This window comes from Lagenorhynchus albirostris, chromosome 15 (assembly GCF_949774975.1).
Source record: "Lagenorhynchus albirostris chromosome 15, mLagAlb1.1, whole genome shotgun sequence".
NCBI lineage: Eukaryota > Metazoa > Chordata > Mammalia > Artiodactyla > Delphinidae > Lagenorhynchus > Lagenorhynchus albirostris.
In genome coordinates, this window is record NC_083109.1 from 62,053,313 (window position 1) to 62,077,579 (window position 24,267).

At 45.0% G+C, this 24,267-nt stretch overlaps 2 protein-coding genes and 1 non-coding gene across 5 annotated transcripts in view; 2 read left to right on the plus strand and 1 right to left on the minus strand.

The window, feature by feature from the left end:
- MARF1 (meiosis regulator and mRNA stability factor 1) overlaps nucleotides 1–7,988 on the minus strand; it is a 40,411-nt gene extending 32,423 nt beyond the window's left edge. Inside the window, exons 1-4 of the mRNA XM_060122658.1 lie at nucleotides 7,964–7,988; nucleotides 4,086–4,287; nucleotides 1,262–1,945; nucleotides 334–508 (exon numbers count right to left, since the gene is read on the minus strand). Of these exons, the coding sequence (XP_059978641.1) occupies nucleotides 334–508; nucleotides 1,262–1,945; nucleotides 4,086–4,229 (1,003 nt within the window). The 5' untranslated portion in view covers nucleotides 4,230–4,287; nucleotides 7,964–7,988. The remainder of the gene's footprint in view (nucleotides 1–333; nucleotides 509–1,261; nucleotides 1,946–4,085; nucleotides 4,288–7,963) is intronic.
- LOC132506546 (small nucleolar RNA SNORA25) lies at nucleotides 4,378–4,504 on the plus strand. The gene has a single exon (XR_009535873.1). It is a non-coding gene; the product is annotated as a small nucleolar RNA SNORA25 (small nucleolar RNA).
- A 3,927-nt stretch (nucleotides 7,989–11,915) lies between the features above and the next one.
- The window catches only part of NDE1 (nudE neurodevelopment protein 1), a 35,215-nt gene continuing 22,863 nt past the window's right edge, over nucleotides 11,916–24,267 (plus strand). For all 3 annotated transcript variants that reach the window (XM_060122546.1, XM_060122544.1, XM_060122545.1), the window contains exons 1-3: nucleotides 11,916–12,003; nucleotides 19,166–19,291; nucleotides 20,347–20,500. In XM_060122546.1, coding sequence (XP_059978529.1) covers nucleotides 19,209–19,291; nucleotides 20,347–20,500 — 237 coding nt within the window. In that variant the 5' untranslated portion in view covers nucleotides 11,916–12,003; nucleotides 19,166–19,208. The remainder of the gene's footprint in view (nucleotides 12,004–19,165; nucleotides 19,292–20,346; nucleotides 20,501–24,267) is intronic.

The window sequence follows — 24,267 nt, forward strand, 5'->3', positions numbered from 1 at the left end:
TTTCTAAATACTAAGTACGTCTAGGGAGCATACAACCAACAAGTGTGATTATGAACCTAAGTTGACACCAAGTCCCTTCCAGCACTTATTTCTCCTAATATACTCCTTATTTTTCTATACACAGCTTCTGGTCTCAAATAGCATCAGCCCAACATTAATGGCAACTGACCTATTGGTCTATAAGGATAAAAAGGTCTTTACCAAGAGATGGAAATGGAGACTCATACACAGTAGCTTTAGAACCACAGGAATCTTTTTAAAGGTGATTAAATGCAGTGTTAGTATCAGGTATTGAAAACTAATATGCACATTTTACACCATACTGTCATTTACCAAATTTCGAAGCAGCTTTGCCTAGACTGGTCGCCAATAACAACGTGGTCTCCTTCCCTGTTCCTTTGGTTCCACAGCCATTACACAGAGGAATAGTAACAGGTGCAGTTTGAGTATTTGGAGGTGGTATATTTGGCCAGACTTTAGCAGCATCAATTATACTATTTCTTGCCGGCTGTTTTAAAATTTTTTTAAAAAGAGGAGGAGGTTTCAGATACATTATTTCAGAACCTAGAGTTACACATAACAACTGAAAACACATTCTAAGTGTTTCTCCTTTCCACCTGCTAACCTCTGATAAAACGTATTTTCAAATCACCTTTCCCAGAACTATCAGCTACCAATGCATAAACTCACTTCCAAAGTGACTTGAAATGATCAGGGAAGATATTCACATGATCAGACCTTTACATTCTGGGCCATGTGTCTGCTACGGTGGAGACCCTCAGACACACTTTACATAAAAGGAAGTAACGTCTTTACCTGAACACTGGGTGTGACTGAGACCAAGTTTCAAGTTCCCCAAATTATTACAAAGGGACAACATGCAGTTTTACAAGGGGTCCATGTATCAAGTGAGTGTTAGCTATAAGAAATCACAATTGTGCTCTAGCCTTTAAAGACTGAACAGAACATGAGGCTTTGCCAAGCTAGGTTCACATGTAAGAAGTAGATTTATTACAGGAGACTCTAAGAGCATAAACTAAATAATTACTCTGTACTTTTTTGAATGGTCCCTCCCATTTTACCCTTTGCTTTCTTTCAGGACCAGAAGGAGTTATGCTGATGGGGAGAAAGCCACATCACGAAAGAGTCTTTGACCCCACTCACAAGAAAGATATTTTTCAAGATATATCCATTAGTATTTTTAAAAAGTCATTCCTCAAACCTTAGCTGCACCCAACATAACAAATAAAAAGATACAAACCTTGTTGAGGCAGTCTTCGCAGTAAAGTGAGCCCTTTAAACAAACCGGAGGTACCACATTTAGGTGCAAAGAGTTGGTGCATAAGTGAGGCGTTAGCTCCGACTGTGAAATGTGCTCTTCCAAGTGCCCGGGAGCCCCACTTGTGAAATCAGAACAGGGGAAATAGCCAGCGGAGGAGGTGCAGCCCTGGAGAGCTGGAAACTGATGCAGCTTGTGCACATTACCATGACATGACTGGAAATGGAGCTTTCCACAACAGGGCAGGTGTTTGCAGGGAGAGAGATTACTTTCTAGACACATGCTGGGAAAGTCACTTGCAACGCTGGCCAAACTGTTCCTAGCTGAGGCACTCTGGAGTGAAGATGCAGACTGGAAAGCAAACCCTGACCCCACCTGACACGTGACTGTCCTGGTGCTTTGCGAGTCTAACAGTGCGCCTGGGGGAATCAAGCTACCAGTCCCTCCGCCACCGCCACCACCAAAACGCATTGGCGAAGTGGAGGGGTCATTAGGGCAATGGGCACAGCAGCTTACTTTGGGGACAGTTGAAAGCTGTATTTTAGGTTGCTGAAGAGAATGGATATCTGGAAGTGGGACTGCTGGAAAAAGTTTAGAGCCAGCATGAAGGGGAGATGGTACATCCTTTAATTCCACAGCAACTTTCTTGTTCTCCATGTAATCTTTCTGAGAAAAGAAAACCAGAACACAAATTAATTTTATGAGGCTAGTGACTTGGGGATACTCACATCTGATTGCATTAAAAAATGGAAACAGTGTTCAAACCTATCTACATCACTCCGTCATAACCACACAAAATCACAACCACAAAAATGGAATGGCAGCTAAAACCAGGAGCATTCTTCAGCAGGAGGTGAACATTGAAACAGACAACTAAAATTACAACTGTGTCCTTCCTGAATTTTAAGAGACTTGGGGAGGGGGTCTGTTTACATATTCAACAAGCCTGATTAACCAACCATGTCTCAGTGTCTTCCCTTTGATAACTTCCCCTTGCCTCTCAGTGTCTTCTGAAGACAAAATAGGTGGTATGAAAAACAACAGTCATAACAGTATTCACTAAAGACGGCTTACAAGCAAAGCGCCTTGAGGAAAATACTTAATAGTTTGTGCAGTCAGAGCTAGGTGGTTTTAGTAAGGTCCTCCAGGGGAGAAGGTATCAAGCACTATGGATGAGATCAGCCATCTGCCCAAGTGGCCCATCCATGAATAGGTCTTAAACGTGTTGCTGATGACATTTAGCAAACCCTGGGGTATCATGACCTAAAGCCATAATGCCAACAATTATTTTGTAACCAGTGGAAAGAATTAGAGTAATTAGAAAACTATCTGGGGAAAAGATAAAAGAGAAATAGTTTGTCATATGCCTGTAACATAGACACATGAGGCTGGTATGCTTATAAAGGTTATAGCATTGCATTGGTGTCAGAGACCTGGGTTTGAATGTGATACTAAATAGTTTTATGACCTTGGGTAAGTGACTTAACCTAACCTCTTTATGCTTCAATTTTACCATCCTTCAACTGGGAACAACAGAATGTACCCACTACATTTGTTAGAAGGATAAAATGAAACAGTAAACATAAAGCACTCAGCAGAGTACCTGGCCACTGAAAGGGGATTCGACAAATCAACAACATTTATTGGCTGAATGCAGGCACTATTAAGATGAAGGGGATGCCCTGATATAGTGATTGAGACATGCTCATCCCTTAGAGCATAGAAAGGTCCATCTGACTGCTATGATTTCACTCCTTCTGCTATGGGAGGGTATACTAATATGGGAGAAACTTGGATTTTCAGTTACTTTTCCTAAAAGGGAGGTAATAGCAATGGTCTCACCAGCCAACAAACAGTGTGTTCTGCCCTCTTGGTAATTACAATTCAGGCTGGAAATTAACTCACTGGCATTATGATTTACATAGATCTGGCTCTTATGGGCAGGGTTACTGTGAGGTGGTCTTCCTGAACGTACTCAATTCTGGGTACCACTGACAAAATCGAGATTCTGGATCTGTAAAGGTGACAGTGCAATTCCGTGTCCTGTGACTCTGTTAGGGCTAGATCTGCCACCCCAGGACCCTGCTTGAGCTGCCAGCCCTCAGTGCAAACTGTCCCTGAGGTAAAATACTTCTGAAATAACTCCAATTACTGATGCCATGCGACAAAGGTAACTATATAATGAAAAACTGGAGAAGACAGGGAATAGATTTTTTTTAAAAGTCATTATCAATACCCTTATATAAATTCATAGTGAAGTCTCATTTAAATCCCAAGTACAATAGCAAAAAAAAAAGTGATAACGATGAAGGAAATAAAATCAGAAAACGTCAAAATCACTACGAAAAGACAAAAGAAAAAGTTCTAGACATATTTAAATATTCAAGAGAAATCTTGAACAGAAAAAGACTATCAACAAATCCTATCAATCTTTCCTTGATTTTAAGACACAAAACTCAGAAGGCTACCATAAAACAATATCTATTTTGTACTTTCCTCCGGTCTTACTCTACAATGTGGATTTTGTCTTTGGAATCTGTGATGTTAATGAGAAACAAATCTTTCCAAAATTTTAACATCAAATATTTAAAGCATCTATTGTTGCTTAATGTGTAAGTACAGGAGTTAAAAAATTGTGCCTTCATTGAGTCAGGAATTACAATAATGTGCTACAAGGAGTAATATAAGCAGGATGCAAGAGAAAATTTAGCACAGACTCCAGGGAGAGAGACTGCCCCAGACCAAATGGATCTCTCATCTATTTGCATTAAGAATTTGCCATGTCCTTAGTCTTGCACATAGTTACCGTTTGGGGACTAAGTGGCAATGTTTGCTCAGGACGAGAAAAGCAATTAGAGAATTTCCAAAGCCATGGCTTAGCATCATTATCTTGTTGAAGCCATCCAAGTGTTCTACTGCAGGAGTTCTCAGTTCCGTTTCCTTCCATCATACAGCCATACAAAGTGGTTCAACATTCTTTCATCTTTCTTTTCTTTCATTCTTCCACCCTGTTAAGAATGAGATTTCAATATTATTTATTTGCATAAGTACAAATTTTATTACTGAAATCTGAGACTACAACTATATTTATGGTGTATAGGTCATTGCAAAGAGGGCTGATGGGACCAAATCCAGGAACTCTTAATGCTGTGACCAAAGACTGAGTTTTCCATAGGATGTAACAGCCACTCAGTGGTGCTATGTTTTCCTGATGGAGATACAAGATTTAGCCACTCATATCCAGGATTAGTGATGTGGGAAAGTAAAAATAAATGTAAATGTCTTCCAAGTTAAGAAAAAAAAATTACGGTGCAATGGCTCCCAACAAGTCAGATCTTGGAACACAAGTAGAATCGCTATCAAAACATATTACAGCTTACTAAAATTGGTAAACTTGGTTGACTATTTATGCTTGAACCCTAACTACATCAACCTGATGTTTTAAAAAGTCTATCATCTTCCATTCCTTACGTTTCATAGGTCTTCAAACAAAAATGAACTCTGGACGAGCCCTATTTCTTTTCAGCCATGCTTGAGAGAAGTAGCCACATCTTGGACACCTGCATAACCGGGAGAGAAACCTCTCCTCTTCACTTGGCTGGAGCCAAGCTCCTCCAGCCCACAGCAGATGTTTTCTATATAATATTTCTTAATTCTTCTCGACTATCCCTCACTAAACACTCTACTTGGGAGATTCAAAAAGTTAACAGAAGACAGCATATAATTTGAGTAAAAGAACAACCACATGTCCTCATTCCCAATTATGTAAGATCGTGAAATTGATTTCAGAGCAACCTATCCCACTGTGTCTTTGATATGAGTATTGAAGGTCCAAATTAAGTGACCTCTGTGGACTTTGAATTTGATTCAGCTACAAAACAAGTCGAACCAACCTCTTAGTTTACTTATTATGAAAGTGGAATCTGCTATACCACCAAAAATCTAACAGAGAAATCTCAAGTCCCAGATGTGCGCTTATCTACTCCAGAGCAACAACACTCTACAAGTCTTAAATGATACGATAAAAGCAGATCCAATCAGTAGTAGCCATTGGGCACACAGGCGGCCTGCCAGTGGTAAGGACAAGGAAGTCTCATTTCCAAGCCCTCACCACCATGCCCCAACCACCTCCTACTCTTACCGACAATGGCCATTTTAAGGTTATTAATTTATCTTTCAGAAATTTCTGGGCATATAGAGAAGAATTTCTTTTAGCTATCTCCCTGATAAGATGCTCTTTTCAAGAGATTTTAACATCTACATAGTCCAGTGAGGGGAGAGATGACTATATAAGCACTATGTCTAAAATATAGGAAAACCAATCACAAAAAGCAGGGGTAGGCAAACTACTGCCTAAAACTATAGCCAAAACCGGCCCACTGCTTGTATTTAAATGGCCTGCGAACTAAGAATGTGTTTCACATTTTTTAATTCTTGGGAGAAATCAAAACAATATTTTGTGACAAAGCTACATGAAATTCAGATTTCGGTGTCTACGACTAGGTGTATTTGAGACACAGCCAAGCTTATTGAAGTCCTATGGCTATGTTTGCACTACAACTGCAGAGTTAATTATTTGCAAGAGACTGCAGATCATATACCTACAGAGCCAAAAATATTTACTATTTGGCCCTTATGTAGAAGCTACAAAACTTTATTAAGTTTCAGTTTCTTCCTCAGTCAAGTGTGCCTAATTTCTCCCCTGCCCACCTCAAAGCATTACTATGGGGGAAAAAAATCAGATAAAAGATGCCACCATCTGTTTGTCTTCACCGCTGTATGGCTTGTGCCAAGCACGGGGCTCCTACATAGTATATACTAAGGAAATATTTGTTGAATGAGGGAATGAATAAAGCAGCTATTTACCTACAAAAACTGGAGCTAATCTGGAGACAGAGATGGAGTTAACTGCCACAATGATAGTAAATTATGGTACTTGTTCTTCCTATTAAATACAGACCTCATATACCCTATCTTCTCTCTAGAGCCTAAGAATTTGTGATGTTCACGACATACACAACTTCAACATGCTCTCTCAAGCCCCTTCAAGGCCAATCCTGAAAGTGAGCTAAGGTGTCAAGTAAAATACAGTTTACAAAGCTTTTTTGTTTAACATTATTTATTTCCTCATTCAGCAAATATTTACTTAGTATCTACTATGTAGTAAGCCTGTGCTTGGCACAAGGGATACAATGAAGGAAACAACCAGACACTGCGATCCATTTATGTCATCTTTTTTCCCACAGTAAATCTGTGAGAAAGACAAGGGAGAAATTAGCTACATTTTTACAGAGGAGAAACAGAAGTTAAATGAAATTATGTAACTTGCCCAAGATCACACAATAGAAAGGGAAAAGAACCAGGCTTGTCCACCTCTTTCTATCACACCAAGGCACCTCTGGTATCGCTCAACACGAGCAATAGAAAGTATATACGTATTAGCTTGTTAGTGGCCTGCACCCGGAAATTTTCCTAAATATTCCTGGGAATGACATGATGTAATTCAGGTAGTCAAAGCAAGTTCTGTTTGATTTGAGTGGAAGTCTCACTTCCGCCATTATCTCTCAGTCTTTGAGCAATTCAGATAGTGGTTGAGAGCCCAGACTGTGACATCAGACTGTCCTCCTATCAATCCCCAATTCTGCCGCTTCCTATCTGTGCAGCTTTGGACAACACGCAACCTCTCTGAACCTCAGATCCCATCTGTAAAATGGGCCTGATGATAATAGTAGCACCTTCATAGGTTGTTGTTTGTATTAAATGAGACAAAGTAGAAAATTTAGCAGTGGCCTTCTCTCAACACCCAATCTAGTCCTCAACACCCCACATCACCGCATCCCATTCCTGGGTATTTCTGTTGTTTTTCACAGTTCTTCTTCCTAAAATTATCTTAGTTGCTTGCTTTTTTATTATCTGTCTCCCCCACGTAAATATAAACTCCACGGTAGTACATATGGATCATGTTTTCTTATTCATTATTGTATCTCCTGCACCTAGCACAGTGTCTGGCACCCACCAACAACTGCTGAATGAATGCAAAGTTCAATAAATGCCTCAGAAGCCCATTTAGGTTTCAGTTTCCCTGTATGCAAAACAGAATATTTATGCTCAGAGATGTTAGAAAGTGCAAAAGATGTAACTTGAAAGCTCTAGGTAATAACAGAAAGGTGCCAGGGAAACTCTAAAAGGTGTATCACAGTGTCGCAGTACAATTATTGGGAGTGGTTCAAGTCCTAAGACAACTCAACGCTCAGTCAAGCCAGAGGCTACACCCTAGGTAGTGCTGATAGACCGAGGAGGGTGCAAAACGCTGGGGGGCGGGAGGGTTGCAAAAACACCAGCTGTTCTCTTCCTCTCTTAAACTTCCAACAAGAAGGGTTGCTCTCCACACCTGGAGGGCCCCAAAGGGAGAAAGGAGACAAGTGTGGGCAGGGAGCCAAACACCCCCAAAGGGCAGCAGAGGCGCTGCAATGACAGTCGTGAATTGACCCGAAAGGGAGACAACTCGAACCTGTAGCGGGGGCTTGCCCGGTGGGTCCCATTCCTTCCCCTCATACCAGCCAACCTCCCCCACCCCCGCCGGCAACAGGCAAAAGGAGGGGACGCTCTCCCCCTCTCCAGCCTGGTGGCCCCAGAGCACTGGACGCGTCGGGGACTACTTCCCAGCGCTGCCAGCAAACTCACCTCAGCCGCCGGCTCCACCTCCGCTCACATTCCGGCCCCACCGACTTCCCCCCACCCCCCCCAGGCCCTTTGTTTTGATTCCCGACTCCGCAGCTCCCGCCGCCGCCGCCAAGCGCACCCTCCACTTCCGCTTCCGTACCGCACCGCCCCTGTCGCAAAACCGACGCCCTTCTCTCCTCCCTGCCTCCGCCCCTTCCTCCGCCCCTCCCCCGCCGCCGCGTCCTCCCCGCGCGGGGCGTGCTGGGAACCCCGGGGGGGGCGGGGCCTCGCGGCCCTGCAGCCTCGTCAGGCTCAGTCCCCTCCCGATAAACCCCTAAATAGGGACCTTCCCGGGGACCGACCCCGGCTTTTTTGGCGAAAACCCCCAGTTTAAGAAAGGCTTGCCGCTGGCTTATCGTTGTGGCGTGGGAAGGAACCTGAAAGCGGAGATTTAGGGTGCTTGTGAGGTGGAACCCGGGGAAAAAATCTGCCAACCGGGATTTGTCACCGTTCAGCTCTTTCGGGCTTTTGAGGGAAGGCGACTTAAAAGGGATTTTGATGAAAAACCTGATCGTTTTGGCTTTTTTTCCTCTCTTACTCTTGTCACGTGATGACCCTACTTTTTTTTTTTTTTTAAATTAAATGACGCATATTTGCTACAGCATCCTTTATCTAGTGCAACCTAGCGGCGAGTGGAGAAAAAAATAACTGCCAACTGGGCCGCCCGCGAGGTCCTTCGGGCCGGCAGGGCGCCTCGAGAAGTTGTGATCCAGCTGGCAAAAAGAAAGCCTGTGCCAAGACTAGGCTGGATTTTGTCACCAGCAATTAAGAGGTCCTCGTGACTTAAGTAAGAAAACGTGATTTTTTTAAGTCCTGGTCCAAAGCTCGTTGCAAATGAATACAACTTTTCCAGTGCCCACTTAGGTGAGCAAAAAGGAGACTTTATAGTTGCAAAAGCCATGTGAAGCCAATAACAGCTTGTGTTGTTGGTGGCTAGATTTGCCATGTTTGGGGTTTTTTGGTTTTTTGGGGGTTTTGTTTTGGGTTTTTTTGCTTCAGATTCTTTACTTATATTTGAAATTTTTGAAAAATTGTTTTTAAGTAGGCACAACGGACATTTCTGAAACTACCAGCTGCTCACTATTTCCTGTTGCAAATTGGGAGAAAAACAAAGCATATATATTTTAAATCTCGACATAGTTTACGATGCAATAGCTGAATGCTACGTAAAAGATTATTTCTGAAGTTTGCTAAGAAACAGGTTAACTTTGCATAAGGATCAGCAAGTAAAAATTGCCGAAAGAGAACTTTTTTCCCCCTGAAGTCTGTACTGTGAGGCAACTTCATTAGGCAATCCACATTAAGTGGGGGAGATTTCAGGGGAAGCTGATACATCCCTGTAGACGTCCTTGTAGACCGGTATTGTGGAGGGCAAGATCAAACACATAGCTGAAGAACCCTTTGTGCTTGTATTCCATTTCCAGAAGGCAGATGACAAGTCCACACATCATCTGCCTGCTTAGGTATTTATTACTGCTGAGTAAATCTTCATTGTGTCTGTGTGTGGTAGTATTCTCCAAGTGGGAATTAGAACAGATGAAAAACAACCCTGTTTCTAGCGTTTTGTTTTTTTCACAGTACCAAAAAATATGCTTCTCTTTAGAGATTTTTTTCTCTCCTTTTCATTCTAGTTGAGTATCTCTGAACACAGACAGTACTAACTAAAAATATAAAAAGGAAACAAAATAATAGTGGATTTTAAAATTGCTTTTTATAATAAAGATAATATCTTTTATAATAAAGATAAAATAAAATAAAATAAAGATCAGACACATTTTGTTTGACATTGCTTGGCATTCTTTCAAGTCCAGAGCTGTGCCTGGTGTCAATAAGTAAATGCAGTAAATAAAAATGTTATCAATCATACTAAATGGAAGGCTAATGAAAAGTTTAGTGTTTTGAAATAATAAATTATGATGGTAGAATTTAAGCAAGAGAAACCCAGCTTTCTGCTCATTAATATCTGAAAGCTACAAGGAAAACATTGAATAGAGAGAAAAAAGTTTTAATTAAAGTATACCAAAATTTCCCTTTCATTTTTTTAAGGTTTTATCCAATAACAAACCCATTTACCTAAACACCTATTCCTGAAGAGGAGTTTAATGATAATCATTTCAATATCTTCTCCCTTTTATTTTTAATGGAAAAATGAAGGAAATTGAAAATCAACTGGTTTAAATGATTTAATGTCATGTAGTCAGTACTGATAGCTCATCAACTTGTGGTTCAGCTTATCTTTAAACTGGGGTGATTATTCTCTGCCCAGAAACCTCACAGAATGGTGAGGCTCTGGAAAGTGTCAAGGGGGTGCAAATGATTTATTAGCATTTGGGGCCAGGATGGAAGTTTCCTAAAAGACACTTTGATACTTAACCCCGTTGATGTAAGTGGTAGTTCCCTTTTGCATCTCTGAGCTTCTTTCAGGAAGTAGCAAGGAGTCGAAGTAGAATTAAAGGTCATTCTTAACCATGGCAGGGATGCAGGAGGGATTCTATGACTGGTTGGAGGCCTCAAAGCGGCTAAGATCTCTGCCTGTAGCATTGTGCTGAAGAACACCAGTGTAGGAGTCAAACAGACCCAGCTTTGAAGTCTGATTTGTTATTAATTGTGAAACCTTGGGCAATGCATTTAACTTCCTGCACCCTTTTCTCAGCTTTAAAATGAGGACCATAAAAGTGCTTTCCTGTGGTTCTCATCATCTGGGTCTCAGCTCCATTGTCACCTGGTAGAGTGGCTTTCCCTGACATTCTATCTGCAGGGACCCCTCCCCAGCCCCTTTCTATCATATGACCTTGCTTTAGTCATAGCACTTATTAGCATCTGACATTATTTCACTGTTTCTGTTTGCTGATTTAGTGTCCTTTCTTAGTACTATAAGCCCTTTGAGGACAGGTGTCTTGTTTGACATTTATTTTGATATAAGTGAGTGCTCAATAAATATTCGTTGGTGAACATCAAGAAGTTAGCATTATGCCTGATCTAGATAACCAATTGAAAAATCATGATCACTACATAGATTGTACTTAACTATGTGCTTAGGCACTGTCCTAAACGTTTTGCAAATGCCAAGTTGACTCATTTCATCTCTGCATAACCCCATTTTATAGATGAGGAAAGTAAGTCACAGAGAGAATAACTTGCCCAAGATCACACAGCTACTAATGGACAGAGCAAGGATTCAAAGCCAGGCTCGAAAACAATCTCCTGTAAAGGAGTTTTGCTGCCTTTGAAGAAGATAATGATGTGAAAATTGTTATATTGGTTGTAGGACTTCCCTGGCAGTCCAGTGGTTAAGACTTTGCCTTCCAATGCAGGGGGCGTGTGGGTTCCGGGTTGGGGTTCCATCCCTGGTGGGGGAGCTAAGATTCCCACATGCCTCCCAGCCAAAAAACCGAACATAACATAGAAGCAATATTATAACAAATTCAATAAAGATGTTAAAAATGGTCCACATCAAAAGGTCTTAAAAAAAAAAGAAAATTTTATATTGGTTGTAAAGTTGTGGGGAGGACCTGGGGCATTGCTTATCCTCACTGGACCTAGATCTTTGTCCTATCTGCTTTGGGGAAAAGCCAAGAACAGGAAAATGCAACCGGTGTCAAGGGGAGGGAGTCATATTTTCTTGAAGTGCGTGGCCCGCAAATCCCAGCCCGTCCCCCCGGTGTCCAGGGAGCACCCTTTAGCCTCCAAGGCGGGCCAGAACCCTGCCCAGCAGCGGGAGCCTCCCAGGGCCCCTCCCGCCAGCCCGCCCAGGGCCGCCGCGTGGCCATGCCGCGCCCGGGCCCTGGGAAAAAAGTTTCCAAAAGGCGCTGCTCGGCGCTGATTGGCCGAGGCAGACGCGGTCCCGTAGCTCGGCAGCCAATGGGCGGCGCCGGCCGCGGGCGCGGGCGCGGGGGCGGGCGCGGGGGCGGGCGCGGGGGCGGGGGCTGGAGGCCCGGGGCGCACCGCCCCCAGCCGCTGCCGCAGCCGTCGCCGTCGCGGTTCCTCACAGCCGGAGCCGGGTAAGTGCGGAGCTGCGGCCCCCGGGGTGGGGACTTCCTGGGGACTGCCAGCGCCACCGCCACGGCCGCCGGGAAACTCTTCTGCCCGCCCCGGCGCCCGCCACGCTCTCGGGACCCCGGGCCGCCGCCGTGCAGGGGCCCTGGCGCGCCCCTCACTTGCGCGTCGCTTCCCGGGTGCTGGGCTCGAAAATTGCGCTTCCCTGGAGCCTGCCTTCTTAACTTTGTGCCTTCACACCCTCGAGTCCCTCGCGCCTGGTTCCTCACCCTTGCCAGCTTTCTTTCTCTTTCTGCGCTCGCCTCTCTCCGACCCCGCTGCCCTCCCCCTCCGTCCTAGACTTCCTTGGTCCTTCTGCTCTCCACGTCCCGGGTCCCCGCAGCCCGGCCGCTCTGCCCTCCTGTTCCCTCCCACCCCGACTCCCCTGGTCTCCCTTCTCGCTCAGTTTTCTGCCCTTCAGTCCTCTTCATTGCCTTCTGCTGCCCCCCACCGCCCCTCATTCCTCGTAGCCCCCCTCCCGCCCACGTCCCCACCCACCTCCACCCTCGGTGCAGGCCTCTTTCCAAAAACCTCCCTCCTCCTTGGCACTTCCCTCCCTTTGGGAACGTGTTTGGAACGGTCTTCCTCCCTCCGCTTTCCTCAGATCTCTGTTGCAGGACGGTTCAGATTTCCCCTGACAGCACTTTGGGGAAGGATTGGATAAAGGATGAAAACGCTTATTTTACAGCTTGAATGCGGTGGCTGGGCTCACCTGCCTCTGAGGTCATAGGAAACCCCGCCATCACCTTGATATTGCTTTTTGGGGAAGCTACATTATCTTCTCCAGTCATCTCAAGTTCGCTGTCTCCTGAGGGCTCGACCTTCCCGGATTTCTTTGTCCAGGGTTTTATCATGTTGTGCCCCTCTCTACCTTTAGGCCCCTTTTAACTTCCTTTCTAAAGAAACGACCTTTGCAACACGCGCCGGACAGAAATTTCTCATTTTCTGTGCGAGTTTTGTTCATGTATTCTAGGATAGGATGGCATTTTAGGACATGGGTAAGGTACTTTGAAGAGTAATTGGATCCCAGCGACTCCCAGAGCCCCTTGTTATCTGACCCCAGCGTTGGTATTTAACCATTTTTGAAACTTAAAAATGTAGATGATCTATGCTCCTGAAGTGTCAGAGGCCTCTGATTGGTATATTTCATCCCATTTGGTTAATAGTTTCTTAACTTGGCTTATTCTGTTAGGATGTGATTTTTGTTTCCAGAGTGTGTTCTTTTGCTTTAGAACGTGTGAGCCCAGAGAGATTACACTCTGTTTCCTCACAAGATAATTCCCTAACACGAGCATGCCTGCATGTGGAAAGTTTGTGCCTGCAGCTGGTACTATGTTTGTACCTAATCCTGACACAGGTGCTTTGTGTCTGCCTCGCTCAGCAGTGCCCAGCACTTAGTAGGTGTTGGGAAATGTTTGAAAATGAACGGAGGAGGGGAACGCCTCCGTAGGAAAAGCTCCTTCCTTGGCCTCTTGGTTCAAGAAAGTAAAAATTATCCTTGGACAGGATAATTTGTTTTCTTTTCGTCCAAGTTTAAGCTTCTTAAAATTTCAAAAGCAATATGTGCTTACTGCAAAAAACAGTATATATCTTAGAGAAGCGTCAGGTACATGTTCGAATCTCAGTGTCTGCCTTGCCCCCATACTGGTATATCCTTACAGACTCTTCTATTTGTATACTCAGAGGGAGATACATTTGCAAACAAAAATGACACTTTCTTAACATATCATAAACTTTCTTCCATATCAGTACATTTACTACTTCTTTTTTTTTTTTTTTTTTTTTTTTGTGGTACGCGGGCCTCTTACTGTTGTGGCCTCTCCTGTTGCGGAGCACAGGCTCCGGACGCACAGGTTCAGCGGCCATGGCTCACGGGCCTAGCCGCTCCGTGGCGTGTGGGATCTTCCCAGACCGGGGAACGAATCCGTGTCCCCTGCATCGGCAGGCGGACTCTCAACTACTGCGCCACCAGGGAAGCCCAGTATATTTACTTCTTAACTGCACCATTTTCTGATCAGTCCTCTGTCAACAGTTAAGTTCCTCCAGTTTTCCCCTCAGTCAATGATGGTGTACACCCTTGAGCATATGTCCTTGCATGCCTAGTGAGGTATTCTGGTAGGTAGATCATTAAAGACTTTGAAAGCACCGAGACAGAAGTCAGACCTGCTGACTCTTGACTGATTTTGCCCCAGTAATGTCACTTCTGCAAAATGCAAAGCCTGCATCATAACGTAGAAGCCGTGGGAGCATGTGCCAGTCTCTGGCAGTTTCTTTCTTTTTCTCCCTTTCCCTTCTGCTCTTCCATGTGTTTTGATTGGGAGGGATTGGGGTTGGGGTGGAGAAGGGCCGTTAATTCCTGATGGTTTATATATGTGTGTTGCTCCTGACCAGCTGTGCTGGCTTTCTTCACTCAAAGGAGAGCTGAGAAAGGGTTTGTTTTTTCTAGAGTTTTGAAATCAAAGGTGTGTGTCTCAAGTGTGTTTTCAGACTTTCCTGTTAGGTTTGATCATGGAAAATAGCCGCCCCCCAAAAACTTGCTGAAACACTTTTGTAAGAGTAATAGATCTAAGTTATCCAAAATAGAAAATAAGTACTTACTGGACCACTTGATCCCAGTTTTTGCATGCTGTAGCACATACATTTGAGGTACCCATCAGGTTTGTCCACAGAGCTACTGGGGCATGACGGCATCATGGTGTATTGAGAACGCAAGTTAGGAAGACATATCCCTGTGGATCGGATGCAATAAATGAATGCAGTATCCACTTTTAAGAGAGTGGGTACAAAGTTGTGTATGCTGTGACCAAGCATTAACACCTGCCTGACACAGTGCCTTTCAAAAGACTGCATGGACCAAAGAGTGAAACTGACCTCCAGTCTATTGGCAACCCCAGGGAGATCTGGAATTTGAATTCAAAGACTCCCTTGCACTTGGGTCTGGTTTGCCACTCCGTTGCACCTATGCAGATGGCCAAGGCATACAATGTTTCTGCTTTAGCTTCCTAAGAAACCAGGTGATTGCCTTGCCTACCTACCCCTTACAGTTAAGCAGCTTAAAGAGGGTCAAGTTGTTTGGAAATAATGTATTAAATGCCTAACACACCACAACTAGAAGGTGATGATAAAATTTAGTAAATAATGCTGGAAAAGGGGAACCTTTGCCAGTTGTCTTACCTGCTATCTGTGGCAGGGAGTAATGCACATTAGAACTTTCTGAGACATTTTCAAATGGCCAAAAAAAAGTCAGGTTTTTAAGTATGCTGTTTCATAAGAAAGTGAGGTTCAGCTGTTACTTCTTTCCTCTTAGCCTCTAGCATAGTTTTTCTCTTCCCTAGGGGTGTTTTTAAAATGCAGGGGCTATAATTAGAGCCACAGTGGAAGCGCCTCCTAAAACATCTCAATTTCATTTCTTTACTGAGGCTTAAGTTATAAGCCTCACTGGCTGTGATAAAGAGCCCTGTTCTAAAACTCATCTGTCTTAAGATTGCAGGTTGAAGGTTATTAAACTCCAGTAACTGTATCAGATACTCCTTATCATGTACACCTGGGGAGGGGGTAGTTTCCAACATGGCACCCTGTCCTCCAGCCCCTTCCCATTAATGAGATGCCACTCAGGTGCCGAGGGAGAAAGGTTTTCCCCATCCTGTTAAGTATCTTAGGGATTTACAGAAGTAAACTATAAACTAGCCTGCAGAGGGTCTCTTGCTTTTTTTCCTTAACCTCACATCCCCTTCCAGCGAGTGGCTAGTCTCTATCTTTCCCTGTGTTCGTTCCTTCCACAGGCATTTATTGAAAGCCTGTTATATGCCAGGCACTGTTCAAGGAATTGGGAATAAAAAGTAAGATGGTGAAGGTCCCTGTGCTCAAAACTGACATTCCAGTGGGGGAAGATAAAACAAAAACAAAACTCATGAAGTGATGAAATAAAACAAAGCAGGGGTTAATATGACAGAGAAGGGCTGGAGGAGGTATTTGGTGGGATGTTCAGATAAGGTCTCTCTGGGGAAGACAGTTCAGCTGTGATCTGAACAGCAAGAAGGAAATCTGCTAGCAGAGATCTGAGGGAAGAGCATTCCAGGCAGAGAAAACAGCCAGTTCAAAGACCCTGAGTGGGAGCAAGCTTGATGTGTTCAAGGAACAGAAAGAAGGCAGTGTGGCTGCAGCGTAAGCGAGTGAGGGGTGGGGCTGTAGGAAATGTTTAGAGAAGCAGGCAGGGACTCATTACGTTGAACTTGGACGTGATCTGTTTCCAAACATCAGGAAAAGTCAGTGTACATTCATTTTTCCTAGTTCCTCACTTTCTCACCCTCCTGTACACAGAATTCCTCCCATACCGTGCATTTGAGACTCTCCTCAATATGATCATTAATGGCCACACAGCACTCAGTTACAGTTGCATGGGCTCTGGTCTCTTAACGCTATAGACCTTGGTTTGGTGACCCCATACTAGATGAGCTCTGGGCTCATTAAAGCTTGCGGCTTGAGCAAGGATTACCAGAATTAGGTTTACCCTTACCTGTCACCATGGTAATTACTGTTATTTACACTCTAGGTGCTCTATCCTTTGTACTTTGAGCAAACAAGATCTTTCACTCCAAACGTTAATTAGGCTTCTCTTGTAGCAGAAATCCAGACCTAACTGGTCCAACCAAGAAAGGGAGTTGATTATCTCTCCTAACCTTAAATCAGGAATGACTGGACCCAGGTGTCCGAATGATACTGTCAGGACCCAGTCTCTCCACTTCTTGGCCCTGCTTTCCTTTGTTTTGGCTTCATTCTCAGGCAGGCTCCTCCCTTGTGATAGCAAGATGACCACCACGAACCCTAATGGAAAGAGTTTCTTCTCCTCCCTCCCCCCCGGGCTTTATGGAGATATAATTGACATATAACGTTGTGTAAGTTTAAGGTGTAGCATGTGATGGTTTGAGCCGTATATTTTGTGAAATAATTACTACAGTAAGGTCAGTTAACAACTCCAGAGAGTTTCTTTCTTGATAGCTCTGCGAAAGGCCTGGGCCTGGACACTCATTGGCTCAGCTTGGGTTACGTGCACCCCTGAGCCAATCATTGGCTCAGTTTGGATTAGGCTGATCCTTGTCATTGGTTCAGCTTGGGTTAGGCCCACCTCTGAGCCCGTTACCGATGATGCTGGAGGCATGAGTAGTCACATGCCTTCTCCCAGATGCAGAAGATGATGTCAAGTCCATCTGAGCCCCGTGGAAGGAGTGTAGAATTGATTTCCCCAAGGGAATGTTGGGGTGCTGTTACAGAAAGATGGAAGAAGGAATGATGGACTGGAAAAAAAAAATCAAATTAACAATTTTCTACTCCATCCAGCTTCTCTGCTTTAGTCAAGCTTTCGGAGAAGCTCTGTTCCCCAGAAGGGAGTGGGTGGGGACGTGGCATGTTTTCTCTGAATTAGGGAAGGGAGAGAAATTTGGAGGAAGAGGTGTGAATACAGGTCCTAACAAATGTAGAGTTATCAGTAAGTACTGTGCTCGGATGTAGGTATCATTGTTCAGTTTCTACCAGGGATAAAGAAGTTGGTGATTGTGTCCATGTCAGCACTGACATATTTAGTGGAATTATTTGTATATTTAGCCAGATACACAGCTTGTTCGTTATGTCTTGCAGATTGAGGGGTTGTGTTCATTCTGTTGTCCCCAGAGACAGAACCATGAGCTAGCTTGAGGGGAAGAAGGGACTTCGGAGAGATCTCATTTGGATTCCTAATGACCTTTTGAGAAGCTCAGAGTCTTAAATAAATTGAGAAAATAAGCTGTTACATTGAGAGGCTTTATCAGCCGGGAGTCCATAGACTGATAACTGTTAATAGAAATTTGTTCCCTAACCTCTGCTCTGGATAGCTCAGAATCCTGAGTCCAGGCCCTTATCATCACTTCCCTCTGGCTACTGTCTAATGTGTCTCCTTTTCTTCTCATACCCGGTTCTCCAAAATGCCACCTACTTCCTCTTCCTCACCTCCTAGTTACTCCTCCACCCTGTTTATCCCTCCTCCCTGTGTTGAAACCATTCTTGCTCACATCACCAGTGACCGACATTTTGCCAAGTCTTGTGGGTGGATATTTCCCAGTCCTTACCTTACCAGCTTCTCTGTTGCATCTTGGATATTGTGGAACGTTCTCTTTTTTCCCCTTGAAACCGTCTACTCCCGGGACAGCTCACTCTTTTGGTTCTCATCTCTCTCACTTGTTTCTCCTCTGTCTCTGATCACTGTTTCTCTTCCCAGCTTTCAGACACTGGCACTCCTCAGAGATCCATAAATAGTTCTCAGTCAATTATCTCGTGGTTCTGTCACAAGAAAAAAGGAAGAACCAGCTACAAACTCATGATTCTTAAATTTGTATTGTTAGCCTGGACTTCACCCCGAGTTTCAGATCCAGTGTTGCATCTCAGTGTATCACAGGCACGTCCAATTAAAAATGTCCCAAGCTGGGTTCAGTATCCCCTCACCCTAAAGAGACTTTTCCTTCTGATTCTCTGTCTCTGGTGATGGGGATGGTGGTGGCACCTGGTTGCCTAAGTTAGAACCCGTGAGACATCCTCCCCTCTCCTCCCCTCCCCCCCCAAATGTACTAAATCAGCAAGTCCTGGTAGGTTTTTTTTTTTAGTACATTTATTTATTTTATTTTTGGCTGCGTTGGGTCTTCTTTGCTGCACGCGGGCTTTCTCTAGTTGTGGCGAGCTTAGTTCCCGTGCGTGGGCTTCTCATTGGGGTGGCTTCTCTTGTTGCGGAGCACGGGCTCTAGGCGCGCGGGCTTCAGTAGTTGTGGCTCATGGGCTGTAGAATGCAGGCTCAGTAGTTGTGGCGCACGGGCTTATTTGTTCTGCAGCATGTGGGATCTTCCCGGACCAGGGCTTGAACCCGCATCCCCTGCATTGGCAGGCAGATTCTTAACCACTGCGCCACCAGGGAAGCCCACTGGTAGGTTTATCCATGGAATGTAATGTGCAGGTGGGCTGTATTTTGTCTGGGTTTAGTTTTAGTTTTTTGGCAATGTTTTTTGCCACATTTAATCCAACATAAAGTCTAGGAATTTTTTTTCCCCATTAAAGATCAGCTGTTTAACCAGATGTGGGTAATAATTTTAAAACTTTCTCTTCTAGACATCATGAGACAAGAATAGTAATCTTTTCCCCTGTTTTCACAATGGAGGACTCGGGAAAGACTTTCAGCTCCGAGGAGGAAGAAGCTAACTATTGGAAAAACCTGGCTATGACCTACAAGCAGAGGTCAGTTCTCCAAAGTTCACCTTGCTTTTTCTTCCCATAGTGATGGCAGCAACCATTTATTGTGGGCCTACTATGTGCCAGGCACTGTGAAGGGCTTAACATACATCATCTCAGTTAAATCTCAACACTGTTCCATGGAGAAACCATTCTCACCCCATTTTACAAATGGGGAAACTGAGCCTCAGTGAAAGCAAGTCAACTTGCCCAAGGTCAGACAGCCAGGGGAATAGCAGAGCTGGAATTTGAACCCCAAAGCCTAGGGTCCTAATCAAACGGCTGTGCTACTTCCCAGCTTATTTTCTGGCAGGGTTTTATCAGCTCCTGGATGCTGTATCTGGTCTGCCCTTCGTGTGTGGGGAAAGAACTCCCTATGCCTAGCAAAATGGGTTGTTACAGATTTTTAAATTTGAAACCAGTGTTTCAGTGCCCATATCTGGGAGCTGTGTGTGTGTGTGTGTGTGTGTGTGTGTGTGTGTGTGTGTGTGTGTGTGTGTTTAACATTGTTTCTTTTTATTTCTCATGGACTCTTGTAATCTACCCAGGGAGGTCTTATTCCGGCTCCTCTAATTTCTTTATTCTTAGTTTGATTTAAAGAGAATTTAGGCTTGGTGTTAAAAAAAAAAAAGATATCCCTTGACTTTTAAGGATTGAGAAGGTAGAATTGGGCGTTTGGGATATGGGGCAGGGACCCATGATAGTGGTGTGATAAGTGAGCATTTGTATTATGTCCAGTTTCTACTTGCAAATAAATCAGAGAATACACAATCCAAAGTGTGCTTACTACATGTTGGGCTCCAAAAAGCACAAGTGGAATGAATGCGTGGAGAGTGAATTGGTTAAGAAAGGGCTATGGAGTGAGGCACACCTGTGGGCAGGCCCAAGCTCTGTTTCTGACTTGTTTGACCTCGAGACAAGTCACCTCATCTTCTCATCTGTATAATGAGGACAATGACAGTTTCTGCCTCAAAAGGCAGTTGAATAAAGAGCTGATACATGTATAACAGCAGCATGTAAGCGCTCAGTAAATGATCAGCTAACATCTGGGAATTCTGTAGGGCAGAGAACACGCAAGAGGAACTCCGAGAATTCCAGGAGGGAAGCCGAGAATATGAAGCTGAATTGGAGACGCAGCTGCAACAAATTGAAACCAGGAACAGGGACCTGCTGTCAGAAAACAACCGCCTTCGCATGGAGCTGGAAACCATCAAGGTGAGGGGGTGAGAGGAGACGCATGCAGGTGTGGATGGTGTCCAGCGTTGTGACTGGAAAAGGGAGCCTGCAGACTTGGCCCCGGGCTCACTCCCACCCCCAGGCCTGCCGGGCGTGTGTGACACTTGAACTCTTTATGCCCCTGATGGAGGCGCTCTGTGAGAGGCAGGTCTCACACATGTCCCACGGCCATTCTTGGCTGTTGGTGACAATCCTGCAAGGCACATGGAAGGTAGACCCTTCTAGAGTATGGAGTGTCTCTGGAATTGCTGATTGTGATAAGGCCTAGGGTTATGCTGTCCAGAATCGTCGCCCCTAGCCACGTGCGGCTGCTGACATTTAAGTTAATTAAAATAACTAGAAATTTAATTCCTCAATCATACTAGCCAATATTTCAAGTGCTCAAAGGCCACACATCTCTAGTGGGTGTCATTGTGGGACAGAGAGGCTGTAGAATGTCTCCATCATTATGGAAAGTCCTGTTGGACAGAGCAGATTCCTCAACCTGGGCACTGTTGACATTTGAAGGTAGCTACATGATTCTCTTGTGGGGGCCGAGTTTCACACTGTGGGCTGTTTAACAGCATCCTGGTCTCCACCCACTAGATACCAGTAGCACCCCCTCCCCCAGGTTGTGACAACCAAAAATATCTGCAGACATTGCCAAGTATCTGGAGAACCACTTCTCTGCAGGGTAAAGAATGCCTTTCTGTAGAGCTTAGCAGATGATCACAAAGTATAACTCTGTGGCCTAGGGACAGCTCTCAGCCCTCACTGCCAGGCAGGGTCACCTGGCCAGCTTCATAAATGTCAGACAGGCCTGGACCCACCCCGCCCTGAGATTCCCATTCTCAGGAAGTCTAGGTGGGGCCCCAGCATGTCTGCATGTCTTGTTTTTTTTTCTTTTTAAAACAAAGCTCCTCGTATATTTTGATGAGCCACTGGGAGAACTAGCCAAGGCCCTGCAGTGTGAGTCCAGGGCTAGGTGTGATGCATGGTGGAAGGAGATGTGTCCCTTGCCCTCTGGAAGCTTTGCAGGGAAGACAAACCTGACAGCCAGAAACACTTAGTGAAAAGATGCTCAGTTATGTGGTACTGACCATGAGATCCTCCTGAGAGAGATTTGCACGGGTTGTAGACAGCATCATGGAAGAGGTGGGAGGGACTTGAGCTGGTGTTTGAAGGTGTGTGTGTGTGTGTGTGTGTCTGTCTAGCCAGCAACTTGGCGTACAAGGGTTTGATGAAGAGTTAATATGGAACTGCCACAGACACGGGCAAGAATGACTGTCAAGTGGACCTTGGGAATCTGGCTTTACTAGCACATGGGAGAAAGCGGGGCCAGCACATGGATTGGGGATCAAGGGGTGAGGAGTAGCAGAGGAAGGACCACACAGACCGTAGAAACTGAGCAGTGGACTCTTAAGCTTTTACGGCATAGACCACAGAGCCCAAGCTGGCCACTCACAGGTCAGTCTGGCCCATAGATGTTGTTTGCTTAAGCCTTTAGTGGTTTTCACTTAACATTGTATCATGAAAGTTTTCAAGCACACAGTAGGGTTGAAAGAATTTTCCAGTGAACACCTGTATCCACCACCTGGGCTCTACCGATGACCTTTGCCATACTTACATACTTTATTATATATCTGTCCATCCATCAATCTATCTTCCCAATGCATTTCAAGGTGAGTCACCAACATCTCTACACTTCCCTGTAAATACTGCAGTAGGCTGTTAACTAGAGGTGAGGGTTTGCTTACAGTTTGTTCTTTTGATAGTAAAATTTATATCTTTAGTATCAACATTCAGAGTTGTGAGGCTTCTTGTAAAAACTTAGATTTCCGACTTCCTTTGATCTTCCTTTGGTGGACCTGGCTACCCCAGGCCGGCCTTCTTCCACACCGGCAAAAAGCTGAGTTGTGGTTGCTTAGACAGAGCAAGGCTTCTCCAGTTTGCCCCAGTCCCCACTTCTGTCCTTTCCCCCCCAACTCTTGACACCGGGGACTGAGTGTCTTTTGCTGCTTACACGTGGCCCACGTCACTCATTTTGTTAACAGCCTGGCCCCTGCCCTAGGCACTGGGGAATCTTTACAGCCCTTACACTGAAGGGGGCTCAGGGATGGGAAGACTAGTGGTATGAACCATCGTTTGGAGGGGGTAGGAGGATGTGCTGACTAAATATCATGCAGTTGCTAAGTAATTAACCACTTGAAAACTGAGCCATTGAACCGGCAGAAGACCTCTTCATTACAACCACATGGTAGGTTCATGAGACACAGTGTGTGGAGCAGGCGAGGAAACAGAACTACCTTGGAGTGAAGAACTGCCCCCAGCACATATTTCTGTCACCTAAGAGGAAAGTCTTCAACTGAGTCAGACTCCTTGACAGTGGCTTATTCATTGCAAGTTGAATAAAAACGCTTGTAAGGGATCCAACAGAGCATCTATTGATGCCTCCATCAGCTGACAGTTTATTATAATTAGCCCCAAATGAAAGCGCAACAGCTTTTCATGTCCCCAAGTTCAAAGGACAACATTTGAATCCTTATGCTGGTGGACAAGCCCAGTAACTGCGTCTTCTTGGAACCTGTGTTGGAACTTAGGTTAGTGACCTAGGATCCTGTACCCTCCTGTTTTATTTGGGGAGGCACCCAAATCAAGGGTGGGAAGCCATCAGAGCCACGCCTGGGAATTCGCCCATGCCTGGGCCTGGTCTGCCTCTGCTTGTCTGAGCCAAGACACTTCCTGTGCTCGTAGCCAGGAAACAGTATCAGAGGAGACAGAGCAGCGTAAGGATGTGACACCCCTCCCTGTCCTCGCCTTGTAAATAATCTGCCTGTTCTGTGGACCTTCTTCTTTCACCATGGCTCTGGCCACACCTCTCTGGCCCGGTCACCATTACATCACTCTCCCCAGCGCCTCCAGACTGTTTCTAGCAACAGCTTTGTTTACTCGACTGACTCAAGAAGAGGAGTTGGCCTGTTTTTCTAACTTTCTAATTAGACTTGGGCCTTTCCTGTGGGAAGTGAGTGTTTTCTTTCATGTTTGTAGATGAAGGAAAGGTGGTAAGGGTGTTTGATGATGGAAAGTAATTAGAGAGAGGAGCCAGAGCCGGAGTGAGTGAGTGTGTGTGTGTGTGCGTGCATGTGTGCGTGCGTGCGCGCACGCGTACATGTGATCAGTTCCCGTGTGACCTGGATGGAAGTGGTTGAGGGCAGTTTAGCATAGTAGTTCTAAGAGCGCAAGCCCAGGTGGCCGGGATGGATCTTGGCCCGGTCACGTGCTTCCAGTTGACTTTGGGCTGATGAAGTGACTGAGCCTCAGTTCCCATGTCTCTGAAATGGCGTTAAATGAGGCAACAAAAACAGCGTCCTGAGCCCAGAGGCTGGTGCAGAGTAGACCTGCGGCAAATGTTAGCTGCCATAGCTGGGCAGCAGCAGGTTGTTGAGGCGTCATCTGGGCTGTGCCTTGCCTTGGAAAGCACCAGCTAGATCACACTAAACTTTTTTTGGTAAAAACAACAGTTTTGTTTTTTTCCTTCTTCCCTTCCCTCCTGCCTCCCTTTCCCTCCCTCCCTTCTCTCTCTCCCTCCTCAGAGGCCCAGAAGTTCCTAACTCCCCCATGCCACAGGGAGAGTGTCCTGGGTCACAAAGTCAGAACAGTTGTCAAACTGAGTCCATGATGTCCTGATCTGACTGTGAGGCACAGGCAACGAAGTCATTGTGATTCCTGCTATTCTGTCTGTAATCCAGGGATATCATGTGAAGTGC